Raw genomic sequence first — 14,487 nt, 5'->3', positions numbered from 1 at the left:
CAGTAAAGAATCCACCTGCAACACAGAAGACCCAGGTTTAATTCCTGGGACGGGAAGATCCCCTGGAGAAGGAAATGGAAACCCACTCCAGTATTCTTGCCTAGAAAATCCATGGACGGAGGAGCCTGGTGGGCTACAGTCCATGGGGTCGCAAGACCATCAGTGAAGGTTAAGGACAAGGGCATCCCTTTAGAGCTCCCAGGACACTCCCCTGGCATCGAGAAGCAGGGAACCTCGGTCCTGGCTCACCGGGGCATTCCTTTAAATCCCAAGGAGGATCCTCTCTGGAAGCTTCTCTTGGATACCTTGGGTCATTTCTTTCTGGTCGTGGAGAAACAGTGCTCGGCTTTCATCTCCGATTCTGAGGAACAAGGTGATGGGGAAGAATCAGCTCCAGCAGGTCCCTTGGCTCAGCTCTGCCTGAGGAGGAGCCTCAGACGTGAGCGCCCCAGACATGAGTGGTCAGACCCGGAGGGTTGGCCTGTCTGTTCCAAGAGGAGCAAGCGGGTGATTGTGACAGTCCTGGAGCTTTATTTTTATTTTTAAAGTCTACTTTGAAGACGTTTGTGATTCCCCAGGGAGACTTTTTATGTCCTTTTTTTTTTTTCTTTTTCTTTAGAATTTCCTCTCAAACCCATTAGGGAGATATCACATCGTCCAGATTTAGCACTTTAATGAGGTCTTGTTCCTGCCTTAATTTTTTTCCCCCCATTTTTAATTTCTCCTCTGACTTTTAACTCACTATTTCTGGAGTTGTTGGCAAACTCCACAGCAACATTTCTGGAAAGTCTTTTCATTTCCATGTGAGTTTATGACGATAATAGCATGAACCCTGCCTGACCCAGAAGGTGAGAGGCTCTGTGCTGGGAGCTGATTGTGTTTGCCCTGATGAAGCACTTGGGGGCCACTGACCTCTTTCTGTCAAATCACAGACCCAGGGGTTGTGAGCTGCTGTTTAGCGCCCTCTTGGTGTTTTTATCTCTCCAGGGACCTCAGACAAGTCTAACCTGGAGCTCATCACTCTGACGTGCACCTGTGTGGCTGCAACCCTCTTCTGGCTCCTGTTAACGCTTTTTATCCGAAAACTGAAAAGGGTAAGAATATTTCAGATGAAATTCTATGCTCCTTTTGGCAAAAATCTGCCACAAGGCCCAGTGGCACTGCTGGCGTAGTGACATCGTGCTGCTGCGGCTGCTGAGTCGCTTCGGTCGTGTTCAACTCTGTGCGACCCCAGAGACGGCAGCCCACCAGGCTCCCCCGTCCCTGGGATCCTCCAGGCAAGAACACTGGAGTGGGTTGCCATTTCCTTCTCCAATGCATGAAAGTGAAAAGAGAAAGTGAGGTCGCTCAGTCGTGTCTGACTATGTGCGACCCCATAGATGGCAGCCCACCAAGCTCCTCCATCCATGGGATTTTCCAGGCAAGAGTACTAGAATGGGGTGCCATTGCCTTCTCCAGACATCATGCTAGATTTTCCCAAAAAATGCCTGTTCCCCCAGATGCCTGATGTCCAGAGCAGGCCCTGAACAGGTGAGCATGGTAGATGAATCATAAAACCGTCTCTCAGGACTTCCTTCCCTGTTTGTCTGGCAGTTAAGACTCCGCGCTTCCACTGCAGGGGGCAAGGGTTCAATCCCTGGCCAGGGAACGAAGATCCCACATGCCTGATGGCCAAAAAAAAAGAAAATCCAAAAAACAAACATCTCACCCTAACGTGGAGTGTTCAGAAAACAAAGCTAGAACAATGAACAGATGACTATTTCCCACACACAGAAGGAACACCTTCAGTGTAAAAGGAAGTCTTTAAAGTCCACACGAGATCTGAGAAATATTCATTTTCTTAATCTCACTCTCTGCTAAAAGACAGAAAGGAAAAGGCAAAATAAAGACCCACCTCTGTCTTATCTCTGTCTGCTGTTCCATCCTCTGAGCCCCATGATAAAATTAAGTTCTTCAGCATGTGAGGCTCAGGTTGGAATTCAAGACATCAGATTCCTATCATTAGGCCTGTTTAGCACAACCGGTGCTTCTCCGGAGCTTACTGGGTTGGGAGGAGGGGGCGACGCGCCAACACTCCCTGGTTCATTCACGCCTTAAATACTCCCAGGCGCCCGTTCAGGGCGGAGGCCAGGCCCTGTGTAGGGCTCTCTGGTGACAGAGCAGAGGAGAGGCTGCTCTGGGGAGAGGCTGACCGTAGCACAGGCAGAGGTCAAGGGGTGACGGGAGGCAGCCGACCACATAGCAGGTAAGGGAGGGGAAGTCTGCAGGCAGAGGAGACGCGGTGAGGCGGTCAGGCTGATCGGGCAGAGGTGGGGGCGGCGGACGAGGGGAGGCAGGAGCCGAGAGGCCGTCCAGGCAGGCCCTGTAGGCCGTGGGAAGCGACTTCCTCCGTGTTTTAGAAGAGGAAGCCTTGGCGGGGTGTGGGAGGGGCGGTTAAGCAGAGGTAGGTGATTTTAAATGTGAGAGACCTGTGTCTGGAAAGACGATTTCAGGCTGTATGAGGACGAAGAACCAGAGTGGACAAGAGTGAATAGAGAAGAACCCAGTGAATGGAAGAACGCAGTCCAAGTCAGAAATGACGGTCGCTTAGTCCAAAGGATTAGACTTGAAGAGATATTTAGGGGATAAAATCAACAGGCCTTGTAAAGTACCAAGGAGAGACCACCTCAATATCTAGAGCTGTATTAGTCCTTATTAACATGCAAGTCTTATTTTTTTAAGAATGATTATATTTTTTTCATTTAAATTTTTTAATTTATAAAGACTAGTTTTGGTTGCTGGTAAAAGATATTACATTAAAATATAATATATAGAAGAAAAATATATCAAAGAAACAGTTATCTTTAAGGAGTTCTGAATTAGAAAATCATTGCATAACATAACAAGCTCATCTCTTATGCTTTATTTTTTTTAAATCACTTTAAATCACTTTCACCATTTTATGTGCTGAGTGTTTGTGGCACATTTGGGGAGCTCTTTATGTCATATCTCAGTCCTTTAAAAAACACAACGATATAAATATATTATTATTCCCATTTTAAGGAGAGGGGAACTGAGGCTCCAAGAGGTAAAATAACCTGCCTAGAGTCACTCAGCTAGTTAGAGTCGCAGCTGAGTTTTGAACTCAGGTTGTGTGACATTAGACTCGCTGTTCGAAACCAGGAAGGTTATACTTCCAGGGTTGGTATGTCGACTGGCAGTCCTCCTGCACGGTGAATAAATAACCTGTGGCTTCTGCTGCGTGGAGCGACTGGCTTTAAGACACGACAAGGAAAGCCACTGCTTTCGAAGGAAGCAAAAGGTAAACAACGGGATTTGGAAAGGGGAGGTACATCGTATAGGAAAACACATCTAACAAAAGCGGAACCTGCCAGATCTGCAAGGGTGGTACAAAGACTACAGAGTTCAAAGGAGGAGAGGGCAGAGAAACTTCAGAGAGAGCTCCGTTTAGAGACAGACTTTGAAGGTTGCTGCTGGAAGGAAAGCAGTAGGAAAACAGCCCACCCTCACTCTGGCCCACTCCCCAGGTTCGGGACAACGTCTGGGTACTTTGCATATGGGAGCTTAGTGGAAATAACACTGGAAAGGCACTCTGGGACTCAGTCGAAGAGGTCCCCTGTATGTCTAAAAAGTCAGAAAGTTTGAATGTCGACAAGAAAGGATGAAGGCAAGAAAGGACCATCTCAATGACAGAATGCCTATAGGATTTGAGAAGTAATTGGTTTGGGAAGGCAAAGAAGAACAAGGCATCAAAAACATATCTCCAGCTGATTTCTCTAACCGATGTGTAAATTCCTCACTGATAAGGACTGTATTTTCTCTTTTCATCCTCACCCTGCACAGGCCAACTAAAGCTAATATTTATTCATGCTTACTATATACCAGGCCCTTCGAATAGCTTTTCATAGACTATTTTGCATGATATTCACAGCAACTCTATGAGATAAGTACCACTACTGACACTGTCTTACTGATAAGGAAACTAGGCTTAATAAAGTTAAGTAACTTGCCCAAGGTAATATGTAGGTTCTGATTCAAACCCAGGCCTCCACATCTGGGCTCTGAAGCGCCTGACCAAGCAATTTCCATGCCTAGCACCCAGTGGGTGCTCTGTGTGTTTGTCAATTGAGAGAATAAGCATTGGTCAACCAAGATTCTCCCAGCAGGCTCGTCTCAAAGCCCTTCCTGAAGGTCTGTTGGGTATCTCCTCTCATCTGCCTTAAGACAAACCATGGGATTCCTCAGGTGCCATGTGGGCAGACTGTCTTCCGTGGGCTGCTCCCCTGGCTCGGTCGCCACCCCTGCCCACGTCGCTCAGCTCCCACAGGACCCAAGCTATCCCTGGCTGGGCCGCAGCTCTTCTTCTGCTCTTGGAAGACTGGAGACAGTGTCTCATGGCCTTGGCTATTGCGCACCCTGAGAACTGGAGTCATCAAAGCTCCTCCGTCCATGCCACTCATGAGCACCCAGGACCCTGGGGTGGGAAAGAACACGCCCGTCCAGCCCTGCAGCCTCGCACTAGTGTCTTTAAGTGGGCGCCCCCCCACCCCGTCTACCATGCTGGCAAATGCAGCTCATGACAAACATGCTCCCTATCTGTCCCCATTTTCCACTCTTTGTGGAGCCCCGGCAATCTTCCTGCCCTGAGCTATCTGTCACACATTTCAGTGATAATTTTTGTGAGAAAGAGGCAGATTGCGAGTGATGGATGAGGTGAGCTGTGACAGTCCAGGACGGGGTGAGTCAGGGCCAAAGAATGTGGGCGGGTGTGAAGTCGAATGGATAGGGAGGTTTGCCTTCTCTGCTCAACTCTGATCCTGTTTAGGGAAATGCACAGAAAGGAAGGGCCCTAAACTCATTTAAATGAAGTGTAAGTAACTTCTAGACAAGAGTTATCAAAACCCAGCCTCTACGGGCAAGTGTACTTCTTTTCTGTCCTGCCTATGGAAATGCAGTCAATTCGACAATCAATCAATATAAACAGGGTATATTACCCATGAATGTGAACCTAACACACTAAATGTAAATCCAGTTACATATGATCTGAAATAAAGGGTATGTTCTGGGCTTCATTTGCATCACCAAGATAAAACAAGCACTAGAAGGTAGGTACCACCTTATTTATTCGACATCTTATTATACCAGTGGCCAAAAGAACTTGGAATATAGCTGTGTATAAGTCTCATCCCTTTGCCTTTGAAATAATCAACTTCTATTTTTTTTTAATTTTGTTTATAGCAAATATTTACTACCTCTTAACTTCAATTTCTCACTGAAGACAAATCTATTTTCTTTTTGTACATTTTTCCTTTTTCTTTTCATCTTTTTCCTGCCTGTGAGTCACAGCTATGTATGCTAAATATATAAACTTGCAATGTGCTGAATAACCTTGCATTTTACATGAATTTTAATGTAAATACTCAAACAGTTCAGATGAATCCAGTCCATCTGAATAGGGACTCACAAAATTTTGGTCACCAGGAAACTTGTGGAGCCTACTTGCTGGTGGACTCCTTTATATTATTCTTTCAGAAGGGCTGACTGGTGTTTAAGTTCTGAGCTCAGTACCCTTTTTCTGTAACTCCTCCAGGTGAATCTTATTCTAATCTCACTCTAGCCTTTTCAGGTTGCTGTGGCAACCAAGGGGCCTTCTGGGTGTCTTTAACCACTTCATATGAAACGCGCTTCTCCACTGTCCCAGGGACTCTGGGTTTACTTGGCCACTTTAGCCTTTCTTACAAATCCAGAAAAGCCACAACCCACTGCTGACCCATCTGCCATGCGTATTCCTGGAGAATAACCATGGAAAGTTATTTATAGTCATTGTTTGGAATGATTTTATTAAAATACTTTGCATTTTTTCAGAGAAGAATTATTATGTGATCACTGCTTGGTGGTGGTTTAGTTGCTAAGTCCTGTCCGACTCTTTGTGACCCCATGGACTGTAGCCCACCAGGCTCCTCTGCTCATGGAATTTCCCAGGCGAGGATACTGGAGTGGGCCGCCCTTCCCTTCTCCAGGGAATCTTCCCCACCTAGGGATCAACCCACATCTCCTGCATTGCCAGCTGGATTCTCTACCACTGAGCCACTGGGGAGTTTCTGATCACTGTTTAAGAAAAAGCATTAAGGTCACTGCAGAATCTGAGCGCATTTGGTCCGAGACAGGATAGTGGAGGGGGTACCAGAGAAACGCATTGTGAAAAGAGTAAGGAGTGGCTTGATGGAAATTGCATGCTCGCGTGTGATGTGTCTATGTGCATGCAGAGGGCACGTGCTGCTCCCGACCATGTGGTTTCAGCCCAATGAACCAAAATAGGACCTGATGATGCCAAGTATTGTTTTACATTACATATCTGGGTTTAAATTGTTCCCTGGTTGGTGACTCTGAGATCTCTTTATTCCTTAGTCATCTTCTGAGATTAAAGCTGACTATCTGTCGATTATCATGGACCCAGATGAAGTTCCCCTGGATGAGCAGTGTGATCGGCTCCCTTACGATGCCAGCAAGTGGGAGTTTGCCCGGGAGAGACTTAAACTGGGTAATGTATTTGTTCCCTGGATTCCTAAACCTGCACCAAGCACCCACTGCCCACAAAACACAGTGCTCTGAGCAAAGCAGAAGTAACTAGATGCGGGATTCTATCCTCTAGTTGCTCAAAAACCAGCAAGGGAGATGGACACAGAGATAAAGAATTCTCTGGACTGGTGAGACAGCAGGTCAAGGGGACAAGGCAGCACCCGTCCCTTCTTTCAACAGTCATCAGGCATCTTCACCGAGCAGCTGACACCCATCTCAGTGGTAGGGATGCAAAGGTGCTTGAGTCCATCCCCTCGAAGGGAGAAGGACACGGACATGAGAGCACATATAGTGAAGGGGAAGGGAGCGATTAGTTTCAGCAGCGTCTCATAGGCACTGTTAAATAACAAAACTTCTGTAGGATGAGAAAGTGGTGAACATGTGCCCCAATGTTCATCGCAGCACTATTTACAATAGCCTTAAGACATGGAAGCTACCTCGAGGTCCATGGACAGATGGATGGATAAAGAAGTTGTGGTACATACATACAATGGAATGTTACTGAGCCATTAAAAGGAATGAATGAGTCAGTTCTAATGAAGTGGATGAACCAAGAGCCAGTTACACAGAGTGAAGTAAGTCAAAAAGAGAAAAACAAGTATCATATATGCTAAGTCACTTCAGTTTTGTCCAACTCTTTGCAACCCTGTGGACTGTAGCCCTCCAGGCTCCTCTGTCCATGAGATTCTCCAGGCAAGACTTTTGGAGTGGGTTGCCATGTCCTCCTCCAAGGGATCTTCCTCACCTGGGAATGAAACCACGTCTTTACATCTCCTATACTGGCAGGTGGGTTCCTTAACCCTAGCACTACCTGGGAAGCCCCAATCCCATGGGCTTTAGTCTTCCAGGCTCCTCTGTCCATGGGATTTCCCAGGCAAGAATACTGGAGTGGATAGCCATTCCCTTCTCCAGGGGATCTTCCCAACCCAGGGATCGAACTCGTGTCTCTTGCATTGAGGGCAGATTCTTTACCATCTGAGTCAGGGAAACCCAAATATCATGTATTAACACATATATTCCCTGGTGGCTCAGAGGGTAAAGCGTCTGCCTACAATGCAGGAGATGTGGGTTTAATTCCTGGGTCAGGAAGATCCCCTGGAGAATGGAATGGTAACCCACTCCAGCACTCTTGCCTGGAAAATCCCATGGACTGAGAAGTCTGGTAGGCTACAGTCCATGGGGTTGCAAAGAGTCGGACACGACTAAGCAACTTCACAACTTCACTTCATGGAATCTAGAAAGATGGTACTGATGAACCTGTTCACAGGGCCACAGTGGAGTTGCAGACATAGAGACAGACTTGTGGACACAGCAGGGAAAGGAAAGGGGGGAACAGATTGAGAGTAGCTGGAAACCCGTATATTACCATGTATAAAATAGGCAACTAGTGGGAATTTACCGTAGGATGCAGGGAGCTCAGCCTGGTGCTCTGTGCCAACTTAGAGGAGCGGGATGGGGTAGGGGCTCAGATGGAGGGTCAAGAAGGAGGGGACACGGGCACACCTATGGCTGCTTCATGTCGGTGTACGGCAGAAACCAACACAACATTGTAAAGCGATTATTCTCCAATTAAAAATAAATAAAATTTAAACAAAATTTAGAAAATGGTGACCTGGAACACAATTCAGAATGGGGAGGTGCGGGGAAACCGAGTATTTGGTGAAAGAGCTGGTGCTTGCCACAACTGTGGATCAAAAAGCCCCGTTGCATGAATCTATAAGTTACATACTTTGAATTTCCCTGGGTGTCTGGAATGGCCAACACAGAGAAGAAAGCCCTTCTCTTTCATGTTTATGCTCCACTGACAGAAAGGGAAGATTGTTGTTTCCTAGGTAACAGGGATGCTGTCAACACCAAGTAACGTGCTTTCCCGCCAGCTCAGCCCCCAAGTCCCTCCAGCTCAGAGGTCACAATGCACATTACTGTAGTGCATAGCCTCCAAGACTCCTGTCCAGATACTCAGACAGTGGCTTCTGAAGAATCATTAGTATTTGGAACTAGGGAGAGAGATCGTGGAGCCAGTGGCGCTTGTTACTCGGTGCAGAGCACTTGTTACAAATGCAGTGGCCAAGCCGCCCCTCCCCCACATGCAGACTGTATTGGGGGAGGGGAGGAGACAGAGGGATTTTCTTGTCATTCTCTTGGGCTTGATTCCACCTTTATTTCTCCCTATATGAGAAAGAAGACTTGGCCCCAATAATGTGTGCTGTTTGGCTTGGGGCAGAAAATTGGAAATCAGTTAAAAAAAAAAATCAGTAAAAAAAAATGCTGGAAAGACAGGCAAAAGCCAGCAATGGCTGCTGATGGGGACATGGGGGGGTCAACTAAATTTAGAGCAGTTCGGGGCAGGTGGTACACCAGATGAGTGCCTTCTGTAAGTCTAAATTACATGGCAGCTGGCCCAGACCCCCCCGCCCCCAGTGACCTTGGCAGGAACATGTGATAATTTTCCCACAACTGTAAGTAAGCCATTCTCAGGCCACACTGCTTTCCAGAGGTATTAGTCACAAGCAGGCACGATTCTTCTGTACAGGATGCGAGAGCTTTCTGTCCCATTCCTTCATTCCTTGGCCTAGGACCACTATGATCCTTGATGGCCCATCGAGGTAGACTGTGAACCAGAATTCCCCCAGGGGCTCTGTGGGTTTAGATAAGCCCATTTCAGAAGATGCTCCTTGCTAGAGATCTTATAGTTCTCTTCCCTCCCAGAGTCACCAGATGCAATGATTCAGCTGATAGGCATGCAAGTGTCTCTGACGGGTGAGAGTAAGTGTGTCAGACAAACCAGCTTGGCCTTTCAGTGCTGAGTATGGCTCCAAGGGCCAGAGGAAGCCTCATCCCACTTCTATGGGAGCAGAGAGGCCCAAGATGTGTTTCTTAAGCCAAGTAGATAACAGAACAATCTGAAGTCACGTCTGACAAGTGAAAGTAACCAAAATGATGTCTGGGTGGATGACGAAGAAAAGTTGGTTTGATGCGAGAGTTATAATGGGTTACAGATATAGAGAAACACACAGACCAAATGGCTTCTGATTTCATCTGCGTCTTCCCTCTGGGTTACAACCCGCAGCACTGGTGAGAGAAGCTGGAACTGATAGCATCTGAGAGACAGACAGGGCTGAGGCTTGGGTCCAGAGTATTGCTACCATTGAAATTCCTGGAATCCAGAACTAAAGAAACTTGTTTTATTAGTGATTCCTCACCAAAGCTGGAAGAAAATTCAACTCCTATATATTTATCACAAAAGTTGAGATCATGTCAAACAGGGGCTCTTCCCATTGGAAGATAAATTCAGAATTACCTACCATGGGAAAGCACATAGGATGTCTGAAATCTGGTGAGTGGCTTGAGCCTGGGTTGCTTCTGCCTCCTGGAAGACCATCCTGGATGCCAAGAAGGGCTCAGCTCCAGGTTGCCCTGATCTCCCCCAACCACCCTCCCTGTGCAGGGACCCTAACCAGTCCCTCTCAGAGGAGATCCCTGTAGTATTCCATTCCATAACAATGACCCAGCACTTTTCCAAGCTAGCTAGTGGCATCCGGGTAGCACCAAGGAGGATTAAGGGAAAAGAAGGACCAAGCGAGATCAAGTCCAGCATGGCAGGGCTCCCCTGACACTGGAATTGTGTGTCCACCAGAGGACTAAGATGTATCAGACGATTAAAGAGCTTGTAAGAGCTTCAGGCTGTTTTACGAGGCGACAGTCAGCTTCCAAGAGAATAAATGAAAAATCTGAAGGAAGTCAAGTGAGAATGGGCTCATTCTCACTGGTCAAGGCAAAGTCCTCAACTCACAGAAGTTAAGATCATGTCTGAGAGGGCACCTTCCCGTTGGAAGATGGGAAGTGTTTTGTGCTGACAAAGAAGGGAATGTGTGGGGGCTGGAGGTGTGGGGATGAAAAGGACGCTGCCTGCCCCAGACAAGCAGGAGTCTGTGGACAGATACCCAAAACAGAGATGCTCATTACCTGTCTCAGGCTCAGGACAATTTTCGCAGGAGACAATAGAAGGTGGTGCAGAAGAAAAGGTGTTCTTTTACCCTATGAAAGCAAGGATTAAGCCTCTAATCAGAAAACACCAATATTTACAAATCTGGGGAAGGCATCTGCCAGCGTGCTTCCTGTATCCCACTTCAGGGTCCCCTTAACACTCTTGTAGGTAAGAGAGAAGCCCTGATTTCACTGTTTCTTGCACACTTTGACCTGAAGAAGGAAGCAGAGGCTGTATCCCGGCCCACGAGCGTGCCTTGGGAGCAGGATCTCTGTCAGCACGACAGGTGCCCCTCTGACCCGGGAGGCGTGTCATCTCACCAGCGTCCTCGTGAGACCCAGGCAGGGAGACGCCTCTGATGACATTGGTGACCGAGCTCTTCCCACGTTCTTACTGGATGCCGGGGGGTGGGCAGTGGAAGACTCTAAGTTGAGGCAGGTGAGGACACTTTGTTACTGAGGAGTTGTGCATGCAAGTATAAAGGTTCGGTAGGATGAGGACATGGAGAAGGCAATGGCACCCCACTCCAGTACTCTTGCCTGGGAAATCCCATGGACGGAGGAGCCTTGTAGGCTACAGTCCATGTGGTCGCTGAGTCAGACACGACTGAGCGACTTCACTTTCACTTTTCACTTTCATGCATTGGAGAAAGAAGTGGCAACCCACTCCAGTGTTCTTGCCTGGAGAATCTCAGGGATGGGGGAGCCTAGTGGGCTTCTGTCTATGGGGTCGCACAGAGTCGGACATGACTGATGTGACTTAGCAGCAGCAGCAGCAGGATGAGGACAAGGAGAGCTTCATTATAAACTTTCCAGAAATCTTAACAAACAAACAACAAACTGTGTCTTTTGGGAAGGAAGGGAGGGAGGGAGGAAAGTTAGCTCACTGAAAACACATTATCAGAACAGCATGAGAAAGAAATAGGACCAGAGGTGCTGTGTTAAATTAACACTGACTACCAGAAACATTACTTTGCCAACAAAGGTCCATCTATTCAAGGCTATGGTTTTCCCAGTAGTCATATATGGATATGAGAGTTTGACTGCAAAGAAAGCTGAGCACAGAAAAATTGATGCTTTTGAACTGTGGTGTTGGAGAAGACTCTTGAGAGTCCCTTGGATGGCAAGGAGATCCAACCAGTCCATCCTAAAGGAAATCAGTCCTGAATATTCATTGGAAGGACTGACGTTGAAGCTGAAACTCCAATACTTTGGCCACCTGATGTGAAGAGCTGACTCATTTGAAAAGTCCCTGATGCTGGGAAAAGATTGAAGGCAGGAGGAGAAGAGGATGACAGAGGATGAGATGGTTGGATGGCATCACTGACTGGATGGACATGAGTTTAAGTAAACTCCGGGAGCTGATGATGGATAGGAAGGCCTGGCATGCTGCAGTCCATGGGGTGGCAAAGAGTCGGACACGACTGAGTGACTGAAGTGAACTGAACTGAACCAGGATTTAATTTTCATCAGAAGCATTTTGTTGGCTTCCTCTACTCCACAGCTCTGCCCCCAAAGAACCAACAAAAGGCGACTTCTTTGGCTCACTCTTTCTCCTACCATATCACGATTGAGGGGTATTGGTTTCCTACTGGACAGGTTGGAGTCAGCTACCTGTGTCCTGGAGATGCAGAAGGAAGCACTGATCGGAAAAGGGGGGAGGTGCCCTCCTCACAGAGCACTGTTCAGCTGTGCATCCCACGGGCCCCTCCAGTTAACTTAGGACTGTAAGAGGCTTGGTTTGAGCATTTCACAAACTCCCAAATGCACCTCTCCCTTCTGTACTAATGAACAGGGACCCTGATGCCCCATGCACCAGGTTCTGGGAAGTTTCAGGCATGGTCCTTGCCCCTTTGAGTCAAGTGGTCTCATTCAAGGGTGAGGGAAACAAACAAATGTGCTAGCAGTCATTAGAACATAGCATACCACTGGGGAACCATGAATGAAACCTCACACTTTGTTACTGCACTTGGCAACCACCTCTCTGTGGTTGAAGCAAATTGCTACCCGGGGTTGAGGGGTACATGGTTTAAACCACAAAGATTTGTAATCATCATGCAAAGACACATTAAAAATACGGAGGATATTCTGCCTGGCAAGGAAGTCTGAGAAATTACTTAAGTGATTTTTTGGTAGCTCTGAAGCATCATTATAGCCAATAGCAGTAACCACCCTTGTCAGTTTGTTCCCTTTGTTGGAACACGGGTCAGAAGAAATAAGCTTAAGTGGCAAGAAAAGGGGTTTAGTTTAAACACAGGGGAATTTTTGTGGTAATGATGTTATCAGACAATGGAAAAAACCAACTGCAGATTCTGTAGCCTCTCCCCCTGGAAAAGGACTTTGTAAAAGAAAACAGGCCCTACAGCTGCCCCGAATGTCCTGGAAGGTCCCAGCCTTGCTGTACAGGGCAAGGGCCACATGGCAGTGCAGTGAAGAGTTGGAAGGAAGATGCCACATAAATGTGTCCCTAACCCATTTGGGGTCTATTCATTGGAGATTCCCTTCAAAGCTACATGCCACACATACACACATAGGGAAAAGGCCCTTTCTTCCTGAGAAAGACTTAAACTGATACTGCTGGCTTGGCAAACAAACCGTCTTCTTTCCATTGTAGGCAAGTCACTCGGAAGAGGGGCTTTTGGAAAAGTGGTGCAAGCATCGGCATTCGGCATCAAGAAATCACCCACCTGCCGGACTGTGGCTGTAAAGATGCTGAAAGGTATGGATGCTCTGATTGGGCTTTCAACTTCCCCATTATGTTCCCTATGTGTTGGTACTAGTGGAATGTGGCCTAGCAGCAGACAGAGGCCATGTCTGCTCTGGCCACATAACTTTCTTCTGCTGGAAGACCCTTGACCTCTGGAGCTTTCCATGAGGCCACCAAGAGCTCAAAATAAACCTTGTAAGTGAAACAGTCCAGCAGTATCCATGGGAAAATGATTTCTGTCAAAGATGTTTCTCCTACCCCGTCTCAGACTCTTGTAGGCTACCAGGGACCTAAGCTCACAGTAACCACAGGTATGAATTTTTGGAGTGGTCCCCTATGACATTACAATGGAAACTTGGCTGTATGTCTAAATCTCAAAGGCTCAGCTGGGGCTTGAGCTCACTATAAAGACGGTGAAGCTAGAACAATTGAGTTGATCAGAACATCAAGCTATTTTATAGGCTCAAGTCCTGTCCATAAAACATTTCCTCTTTAGAGATTTAAAAACAAATGAACAAATTTTCTTTCTATGTTGACAATACTATCACTCTGTGAAGCACTGGGAGGTGGGTCAAATGACAAAGCAATTTACGACCACCACCCTAAGATAGAATGAAAATGAAAACCACTGAAAATCTCATAAACCAAACATCTCCAAGACACACAGCTCCCCACCGCAGGGGTCCCCAACCTCCAGAATCTACCGTCTGATGATCTGAGGTGGAGCCAATGTAGTAATAACACAAATAAAGTGCATAATAAATGTGATGCACATGAATCATCCTGAAACCATCTCCTCCCCCTGCCCCCAGTTCATGGAAAAATTATCTTCCACAAAACTGGCCCCTGGTGCCAAAAAGGTTGGGGACCTCTGCTTTAAAGTGCAGAAAACACTTCTTCATTGTGATGAAATTGTCATGTTACTTCAATGCATTTTAAGGTTCCCAAACCGAAAGAAACAGGACTGAAAGCCCACAGGGCAGTTTTCAGCTTTCCAACGTTGCTGACACATTGCCAGGGGGTTTTCAGGCACAGGAAGCTCTGCGCTCAGCCAAGCAGGTAGCTGGCAAAGAGTCCAGCTGGGAGACCCATTCGCTGGGGGGCGGGGACGGCAAAGCCTTCACCTTCATCCAGCGCTGACACCGGCACTGCAAAAAGCCCCATGTGGTGGTATTTTCCACTTCAAAGGCCTGTTGAGTGACGACTCTGATAAA

General features: G+C 47.1%; 1 protein-coding gene across 1 annotated transcript in view; it reads left to right on the top strand.

Moving 5' to 3' along the window:
- The window catches only part of FLT1 (fms related tyrosine kinase 1), a 207,481-nt gene that overhangs the window by 160,378 nt on the left and 32,616 nt on the right, over positions 1-14,487 (top strand). The window contains exons 16-18 of the mRNA XM_018056600.1: positions 988-1,094; positions 6,409-6,541; positions 13,181-13,285. Coding sequence (XP_017912089.1) covers positions 988-1,094; positions 6,409-6,541; positions 13,181-13,285 — 345 coding nt within the window. The remainder of the gene's footprint in view (positions 1-987; positions 1,095-6,408; positions 6,542-13,180; positions 13,286-14,487) is intronic.

Source organism: Capra hircus, chromosome 12 (assembly GCF_001704415.2).
Source record: "Capra hircus breed San Clemente chromosome 12, ASM170441v1, whole genome shotgun sequence".
Lineage (NCBI taxonomy): Eukaryota > Metazoa > Chordata > Mammalia > Artiodactyla > Bovidae > Capra > Capra hircus.
This window is presented reverse-complemented; position numbering and strand designations above follow the sequence as displayed.